This window comes from Electrophorus electricus, chromosome 17 (assembly GCF_013358815.1).
Source record: "Electrophorus electricus isolate fEleEle1 chromosome 17, fEleEle1.pri, whole genome shotgun sequence".
In the NCBI taxonomy this organism is placed as follows: domain Eukaryota; kingdom Metazoa; phylum Chordata; class Actinopteri; order Gymnotiformes; family Gymnotidae; genus Electrophorus; species Electrophorus electricus.
In genome coordinates, this window is record NC_049551.1 from 7,678,855 (window position 1) to 7,687,825 (window position 8,971).

General features: G+C 39.8%; 2 protein-coding genes and 1 non-coding gene across 3 annotated transcripts in view; 1 reads left to right on the top strand and 2 right to left on the bottom strand.

Annotated features, from left to right (window-relative positions):
- Nucleotides 1-6: 6 nt before the first annotated feature.
- Nucleotides 7-4,715, bottom strand: phax (phosphorylated adaptor for RNA export). Its single transcript, XM_027028471.2, has 5 exons — nucleotides 4,608-4,715; nucleotides 3,425-4,035; nucleotides 3,139-3,259; nucleotides 2,650-2,733; nucleotides 7-2,403 (listed from the first exon to the last, which is right to left on the bottom strand). The coding sequence occupies exons 1-5, from the start codon at nucleotides 4,713-4,715 to the stop codon at nucleotides 2,134-2,136; spliced, it is 1,194 nt and encodes a 397-aa protein (XP_026884272.2). The 3' UTR covers nucleotides 7-2,133.
- A 371-nt stretch (nucleotides 4,716-5,086) lies between these two features.
- trnam-cau lies at nucleotides 5,087-5,158 on the bottom strand. Its single transcript has one exon. It is a non-coding gene; the product is annotated as a tRNA-Met (tRNA).
- Nucleotides 5,159-6,108: 950 nt separating this feature from the next.
- Nucleotides 6,109-8,971, top strand: part of aldh7a1 (aldehyde dehydrogenase 7 family, member A1) — a 7,568-nt gene continuing 4,705 nt past the window's right edge. Inside the window, exons 1-7 of the mRNA XM_027028465.2 lie at nucleotides 6,109-6,331; nucleotides 7,210-7,263; nucleotides 7,777-7,842; nucleotides 8,091-8,171; nucleotides 8,279-8,402; nucleotides 8,579-8,711; nucleotides 8,839-8,883. Of these exons, the coding sequence (XP_026884266.2) occupies nucleotides 6,137-6,331; nucleotides 7,210-7,263; nucleotides 7,777-7,842; nucleotides 8,091-8,171; nucleotides 8,279-8,402; nucleotides 8,579-8,711; nucleotides 8,839-8,883 (698 nt within the window). The 5' untranslated portion in view covers nucleotides 6,109-6,136. The remainder of the gene's footprint in view (nucleotides 6,332-7,209; nucleotides 7,264-7,776; nucleotides 7,843-8,090; nucleotides 8,172-8,278; nucleotides 8,403-8,578; nucleotides 8,712-8,838; nucleotides 8,884-8,971) is intronic.

Genomic DNA, 8,971 nt, shown 5'->3' on the forward strand with positions numbered 1-8,971 from the left:
CATATACACTGTCCATCCACTTTATTAAAAACTCATTTTTGGTGTATACATAGCAAGTGTAGTATATCTATTGGCTATGCACTTTATGTTCATCAGTAGTATGCTTTTGACCACTGGATTTTTTTGGCTGGTATATCACTTTCAACCCAGCAGTGATATTGCGACATTGAGATTGGTCTACCACCTGGTCATCAGTGGTCCTGGTGGTCTGATGGTGGATGCATAATAAACAGTGCATGGCAACAGTGTGTAACTGAACACCTATAATAATGCACTTATAAGGTTTACCTGACAATAAGGCGGCCAGTTAGGGGCATATGTTTATACAGTGTCAGTAAAACAATCAAAAATGGATGACTGCCTACAGAAATAGTCAAGAAGTTCAACTGGTAAACTTGAGTTCAACTTGTGAGTTCTGAGAAAGACAGACGAGCTTCTGTCTCTTTTTGATTGTGAGCCTTGTCACAAATAACCACCATGGCCTCAGGATTCTCTAACCGTGGGCGATTCTATACCCCTAAATGGCTGTCACAATAACAGCCTAATTTGGACATATTACCCTGAATGTCGCCATGACAACTTTTCAGAGTTGCACTTGAGACGGTGAAGAGGTTCTGTCTCATCTGGCTATCTGAGAAGCACCATGAGCCAGTCCTAACATTTAAACAAAATGCAAACCGCTCAGTTATCCATAACAAATTGTTTTGTTTTCTTTAAAAAAATTTTTTTTGCCAGTGGCAGTGTCAAATAAAAATGCATAATTAAGCGAGATTCTACTGATTATAAATACAGAAAATGTTAGTGATATGCTATAGGACGCGAAGGAGGAAAAACCACCATGTTAAACCGAATCATTGACTGCTGAGTTCTAAACATTCCTTTTGACTTGTGATTTTGAGCAATGGATAATACTTGACTGAGTTTTTTCATGAAAGATGACATTTCTGTGTAAGATGCAAAGACACTAATCATGGATTTTCATGTAATAACATCAGGCAGTATAGATGATACGTTGCTTAAAATAAGAAATCAGGAAATGTGCATTACGTGCTCTGTCCAGGTGTGAAAATTAGATCATTAACGTCTGATTAAATTGAGATCAGTTCATAGCATCCATATTTCACAAGCATTTAATAAAGTGATTTCTAGTAGAACTATCGTTTCATGACTTGGTATCAAAGGATCAGTATTCTGTAGCAAACCTATGATTCATGTTCACCATCATCGTCACCATTAAAAAAATATTAATATTTTCCCATCACTACATTCAGTGTTCATGATAAACATTTGTGAAACACAATGTATTCAGTTGTTAGCGTTATGGGTAGTCTACAGAATGCAGATCAAGTGTAATGTTCTCAAAGCATCAATTTTCACCAAGAATAGGACATAGTCAGACTGTAACTTTATGTAGAATTTCTTCCTAATGTCACTGTAATACTATAGAGTACAAACTTGAGAAATGGCTATGAATGGACGTGCTCCTTGTCTAGTAACACACAAACCAGGTTACTGTGAAAAAAACTTTTTAAAAATTGCCCACACAAATCTTTAAACGTCTCTCTGTCCTCTGAGAAAGAGCAGTTTTTCTAGACAAAAGTCAAACATAGGGTTTTGAAGACATAGGGTTTTGAAGGACTATACTGAATTTATAGGAAACCTGCATGGTCATTTAAAACCAAGAATAATAATGTGAAATCAGAGAGCAAGTAAAACATGCACTCTTGCAACAGGCTTTTCTAAAACAGCACATTGTATAAGGCTATCAATAGACAGATGTTACTGCATTGAAAAAGGAACATTCGATTGCCAAACTCATTAACTGTGGAACACCTCTGTGCTCCACACAATTACTAACAAGATGCTAGTTGTTGATGTTCATCTTGGTACAGTGCAGTCTTGTCCAACTGCACGCAATCTATTGAGGAGAACGTGAAAGAAATGATTGATTGCCCTGTTATCAATTCCCCCTTTGCCCCTGAACCAGGGAGCAAGTCAAACAAATGCATCTTAACTGAAAGCCAGTCTATTCAAGCTGTATCACCGAACACACTGTCCATGGGCTTTCGAACAAAGACACAGCAGATTTGTCACCTCAACAAAACAGTCACAAATGGGGCACAGCCATATGCATCAGAAGACTTCCAGGTCAGCGGAGCTGTAAACAACAGGACTGTCCTCTGTGCCCAGCGCAGGCTCCGGCTGGTCCTCAGGAACCTCCTCGAGTGATTCCAGGGCCTCATTGGTGTCGCTGGCGAACGTTTCCCGTGAGACATCGTCATGTTCCTGCAGGTTTAATGTGTTGATGGCTTCCTTCATCTTCCTGGCCACTATATGTCTGCGCCGCTTTTTGGCTGCCTTTTTGTTGTTATACTCTTTCTGGTTCTCATCATAAAATATTTCCTAAAAAGCAAACTTTTCACTTCAAAAGCAAGGCAATGTAGATACAGTGGTCTACAATATGGTGGTTTTTTTTTTATTACATTTTTGCAAAAGTACCATAGGATTATCTGTAATGTTCTTTGTACTAAACCAACATTGAGTTGCAAAGTTACAAGCCGAAGACCAAACCACAGTACTTGGGCCTCTTTAAACACTCACTACATTCCCAACATTCTTTGGTTTGTTGTCTGTGCAGCAGCAGCCTACCTTGACTTCTTCATGAGAAATACTAGGAGTGTTCTTCAACAGGTTCAGATACACCCCTCCAGGGGTCCGCCTTCTACTACCATCCTGCAAGATGAAAACTTGTTTCAATATTTGTCTACATGTTAAAGATACCAGATCAGGACTAATGCACATCAAACAGATCAATGTTCAAAGTAAGAGTGCTGCCCCTCAGTGGCAGCTAGTGGAAACTGCACTAGTGAAGCACATATTTCTGGTAAGGCGGTGTAGTGTACTATATATCTTTGCAGGAACACAAGACTAGTTACATTTGGATGTCTATACTGTGATTAATAGAATCTAATCCCAATCTGAAGTATACTTTTACAGTACATACAAAATAATACTGACTGAACGTATGCTTAAACACTCTTGCCTTAGTGCAGTACAGAACTACCCTTGCTGCTAAACAGGTAAAGGAGTACTTGTCTCATCTAAGGAGCACAGCCATTAAAATTTAGGAGCCCTTACCACAGTGTAAAGACCTCCATTTTGTTCAATAGTTGCAGTTTCTGACAGAAGCTCTATTGCTTTCTTTATGCCAATCACCTTCACCACACGCTCTATTAATTCCTTTTTTGGCTCCATTAACCTTTCAAAAGCAATAAGAAAAGCAATTAATCATTCAGTGGCACAGTATGGTAAACTGAACAAAGTGAAATGCACTGCATCACCATTGATGAAAAGCTTTACTGGCTGCCCCAGTGGCAGCAATAACAAACAAACTCCTCTAGAGTTTCAGTGTCTCCTTTCTCACCTGTGAGCTATTTCATCAACCACTCTGTCTTCGGGGTCGTCCTGAGTAATCTCATATCGCCCCTTAACGTCCATCTCGGCTCTAGGCCCCAGCCTCTCCTTGACTGCCCGCTTTCTCTTAAGATGGCCGTCACTCATTTCTTCCTGTGCTCCGTGCTGCATATACTCCTCCAGCTGGCTGTCCAGCATGGCTTCCGTTCCCTGTTCCTGCCTCTCCTTTTCCATCATCTTGCGCGCCAGGATGTAGTTGTACGTCTCACTCTGGCGGCTGTTCATGCTGATGCCTCCCTCCACGCCCATGACACCCAACTCGGCTGCCACAGCCTCCTGACTCTGCTCCTGCACCACAGAGCCCCAGATGTTATTCACCTTACGGCCCAGGGGCCCCGCCGTGGCACCGGGGCCTCGGAAAGAGGCCGGAGGTAAAGGCGCCGGAATGTTGGAGCACTTCTGGCGCTTTCGCCTCCACAGCGCAGCCTCTTCCTCGGAGTCCGAGTCACTTTCGCTGGAGTCGGTCCTGATGGAGCTACGGTAGCTGTTGACAGGCGGGGCTGTCTGTGGAGAGCCTCGGCTTTGGAAACACTGACTTGAAAAGGCTCCTTGAGAGGGCATCTATTGATCAATTGAAACATTTATTAATTTATTTATTTTTTTTACAAAGCTAACATTGTCTTCATTTCATATAGGCATGCTTTTGATTTATGCATTTTCGTACCACAGTTAATAAGGACGAGTAAATATTTGAAACAGCATTTTTAACACGCCACAACTATGCAGTCAGGACATCAGTACAAATCCAGTAACACATGACTGACAAGTTGCGAATCAAACTTGTATGCATAACGCAGCATCCCTTCAGATGTACTAACGTTGCGATTAAACGAGTGGAATCAACTAATGCTAGCCTACTAACTAACTAGGGTGTCTTGCTAGCTAGCCGATCAGGTCGGGTTGGACTTGACTAGCCTTGGTTAACACGATAGGTCTGAGAGCAGAAGACTGAGAGCAACACAGCCATGCCCGCAAACAAGCAGCTACCGAACTACGCCTGATCGTTAACTAGCCAGACAGCTATCCAGCTATCCAGGTAGCGTAGGATCATTTAAGTTTAATAGCAAGCTAAAGGCCGGTCAGCTCTAAGTTATACACAGCTCGAACCGAATAGACTAAATAAATGTTCTTACTGGGTGTCGGTCATCTGACGTTGACAGCATGTCGGATTCCGAATCTGAACCAGTTATTTCTCCATCTTCCAGATCCTCCATTGTGTCTCTGTTGCTATCACCCGCCATTTCTTCTACTCGGAAGTTAAGCGTATTCGGTGCGTTCGACGTTCCAAGCGTATCTTCTCATTGGATAATGACAATTAAAAAAAATATTTGTTTGCTCTCTTTGCTAAACCACGCAAACGTGAACCTTGTGTTAACATAAGTGTATAACTGTTTAATTAAGCGTAAGGCATTTATATATAAAATTTTAATTAGGAGAGCATTTTATATAAAAATGCTGAATATCATATTTACCCAACTATTATTTAAAACTGAGACAAATTAGCTGACTTACTATACTATTTTGATGCACTTACGACATGCGATAAATGTGTTTTGACAACAAAGTATTAATAACTGAAAAAAACATCAAACTTAACTGGCCGAAAAGTAACTAGCAGAGGATGGTTTCGATCCATCGACCTCTGGGTTATGGGCCCAGCACGCTTCCGCTGCGCCACTCTGCTGATACATTTCACACCTCCCAATTCAGTATATAGCAGTAATCTCGTAATGTATTTGTAATGTTCCAAACAAGAGAATGATAGATTTTCATATATTTTTAATGTGGAAAAATGTTAACATAAATAAGAATTTTATAGTCCTGCAATTATACTGATTTAATAATTACAAAATATGTTTTAAATATCTTTGTTGATGGCGTTTATATGCTTATTACATAACTATATAACTATATATGTATATCCTTATAGAGAGAGAGAGCTAACGTTATATATTACATATATAACTTTCGTGATTTATTACTCATACATCTCCCATAATGCCACAACATATTCCAGCAAAAGTATCAGAGCGTTTTTGGATAAATTCTACGATATCGTTTTGATTAATCTATTCTGAATTCAATGTATCTTTAGTTGGATTTATATACTTGTTACATATTGGATAAATGTAGTGAACTATATCTCAGAATATAATGCCACAAACATTTCACTGCCAGTCAAAAGATGTAGTGCTTGGTTACCAACGTTTAGGGAAACTCTACTGTGCCATTTTTAATAAATCCCCATGATAATGTCCACTATCTGACAGTGGACGGTTTCTGGCATTATGGGAGAGTTGCGATAGCTCCCTAAAGTTACGATATATGTAATAATATTATTGTTAGTAACAACAATTAAACGCCATTAAAGGCAAACATATTTAAAAAGGTATCTGGTAATTATTCAGTCAGTAATGATGTATGACTACATAAAGCTCTTCAAAACACAAGAAAGTCTGCCTTTCTCGTCAGTTTAGGCTGCAGATGAAATAATCTGCGCAATGAAACACGCGCATGCGTATGGACTTGACCGTGAAAACCACTGCGGTCCTTTTAAAGGGCGTGTCAGGATTCCGCCAATAGGCGTCGTCAGTGTCACGCTGTGCACGTAGATGCTGCGTGAGTGCAGACGCACGGCGTTTTACTGCTACTATAGCCAACCATGCAGCGAACTTTGTCGCCTAGTGTTGTGCGTTGCTTTTCTCTGAAGAAAAGGCTCAGTTCTTTGAGTTTTCGGCCAGTCGCAGCTATGTCTACACTTCTTATCAATCAGCCAAAGTACACATGGCTTAAAGAATTAGGTCTGAGCGAAGACAATGGTGGAGTTTTTAACGGTACTTGGGGAGGCAAAGGAGAGGTAAAACAAGTTAGATAAGTTTAGCTATCGCAGCTAAGCTAGCTAGCTGGCTAACTGCCACATTTCCAGTCAAATATAGTTGGCGTTAGCTAGTTAGCAAACTGCGAATCAAAACGTTGGTTCCAAATTGCGCTTTAACTTTAAGCAGGCATGTTCGCAACAGTGACATCCTTTAATTCCTCTCACTCACTGTGTTCTTTTATTGTTCATTCACGTTTCAGCAGAGTATTTGCATATTTTCACCTCTATTTAATAACGTAACCTAACTTCATTGCCACTGTACAAGTAATGTTAACCTATCGTGAGATGTTACGATTGCTAACCTACATTACAACCTGCAGGAGTAATGCAATATTCTGGTGGTGTTCAGTCATAAAATAATTAGGCTAATAAACCTTTATATTTTATAGTTAGCTAACTGGTTAGCTGGCTATATAGTAGGCCCAAGAAAGTTGCAGACAGCTTAATTATTGTCCAAGTTTTGCACAACTTGGTCCAGCTTGTCGTTGGAGCATGAAACGATCAGTTCGCCCACAGCTACTGGGTCTTTCCATGAGCAAAACATAAACCTGCTATTTAACCTAGCTAACTGGTAAAGCTGGCTAGCCCATGTATCACTTCCTCCAGTAATATGTAGGCGCAGCACTTCTTACAGTACGAAATTATATGGTTACACCAGAGGCAGTCTGGGTGGCTGAATTTACCACCTGTGGCAAGCATCGATGTCCCAGTTCGCAAAATGAGTTTGTAAATGGCCATGTACTTCCGAGGTCTTTGTTCGTGTTGAGATTGGTGAATAACATTTTACTAAGATGCGTTTGCAATCTGTAAAATGGGTATAATTTTGTACACATCCAGTTATTTCCTTGTCCTCCTAGGTGGTCACATCATATTGTCCTGCCAACAACGAGCCCATTGCCAGAGTACGGCAGGTACATTTAAAACTCTGATCATCCTCATTATAGATTCATAATGTACTTCTAAAAGTCTAAATCGAACTTCAAAGGGGTCATCAGTCAACTAATGTCTTATGAAGCACAGCTAAACCAAATCTCTTAATATTTATTAAAAATAAAACAAACACAAAATGAGTTCCTTCTGAATTTTGAGAGACTGCCTTGCATTCTAAATGTTTTGAGCCATTGTCGAACCATTTTGTTCCTGTGAAAACCAGAAAGCTAACATCTGAAAGACTAAATGGAGTTATATATATATATATATATATATATATATATATATATATATATATATATATATATATATATATATATATATATAATTTAAAAAATGGCCGTTAACTAGAATAAGAATTCTTGCATGAGTCTTTTGACACCTGATTGAACTTTGCACCTAGTGTAAATAAATATTGTTGGACACATTTTTTTCTACTGGATCATTCTGACTTTTGCAAAATATTAATGAATCCATTACTTTTTACTAACTAGGCTACCATGGCTGAATATGAAGAAACTGTACAGAAAGCACGAGAGGCATGGAAGGTGTGGGCTGACGTAAGTATTGGAAAGCATTGTAGAGCACCCTCTTCCTAAGAATAACAAACTGCATTTTGTGTTGCATGATTGCAAATCCTCACAAGTTTTGTATATTTAAAATATCTTTTTTTTTTTTTTGCATCAGTGAAATGTTTTTTTATTCACAGTAGTGACTATTTGAGTATCCCCTTCTTTCTTGTATTATAACAGCAGATCCCTTGCAAACTACTCTGCTGCAGCATTATGCATATGAACGTTTTCTGCAGATCCCTGCTCCAAAGAGAGGGGAGATTGTGAGACAGATTGGAGATGCTCTGCGGAAGAAGATCAAAGTTCTTGGCAGCTTGGTACAGTTGCATTCCAGACTGTACACTGTGCATTTACATTGGTGGCAGTTCTAGTTGAAATCAAATGTTCATCCACTTTATGCGAAAGCTGTCTCCACCATTGCCAGGTGTCTCTGGAGATGGGAAAGATCTATGTGGAGGGGGTCGGAGAGGTGCAGGAGTATGTCGATGTGTGTGACTATGCTGTTGGACTATCACGCATGATTGGAGGCCCAGTTTTGCCTTCTGAAAGTATGTTATATCAGTGGTGTTAAATCCTCCATTTAATTCTGTTCAGCTGTTTCACTTCATTTGCTTTGTAGGATGAGAGAATCATGATGAGGGGAAACTCTAAAACTGATGTATGAAATGTAGTTTTAGACAGATGTATAAGGAAGTCTGTAAGGGCATTTGTACTGTACTTTCAGGACCAGGCCACGCGCTGATTGAACAGTGGAACCCCGTTGGTCTGGTGGGCATCATTACTGCTTTTAACTTCCCTGTGGCGGTGTATGGCTGGAACAATGCTATTGCTCTCATTTGTGGAAATGTGTGCCTTTGGTGAGATTAGCATTAAGATCTTGACATAATTTTGCATGCTGTGGTGGTGTAGGTTCAGTGAGATGCAAAATGCTTCTAAGTTTATAGACTATGCTGTTCTCCTAACACCCTTTCTATTTATTCACAGGAAAGGAGCTCCAACCACACCACTCACCAGCGTAGCAGTTACAAAGTGTGTTAAAGTGCCTATTTGCAATGAGTCCCCCTTTTCTACTTGCATAGATACAGCTAGTGCCTAAAATGTTATAATTGTTATAAAA

Coding starts and splice junctions, on each gene's coding strand:
- phax (XM_027028471.2), bottom strand. CDS start 4,715: ATGGCGGGTGATAGCAACAGAGACACAATGGAGGATCTGGAAGATGGA. Junction 3,260..3,424: donor GTTGATGAAATAGCTCACAG/GTGAGAAAGGAG, acceptor TGCTTTTGAAAG/GTTAATGGAGCCAAAAAAGG. Junction 2,404..2,649: donor TTTCTCATGAAGAAGTCAAG/GTAGGCTGCTGC, acceptor TTTGCTTTTTAG/GAAATATTTTATGATGAGAA.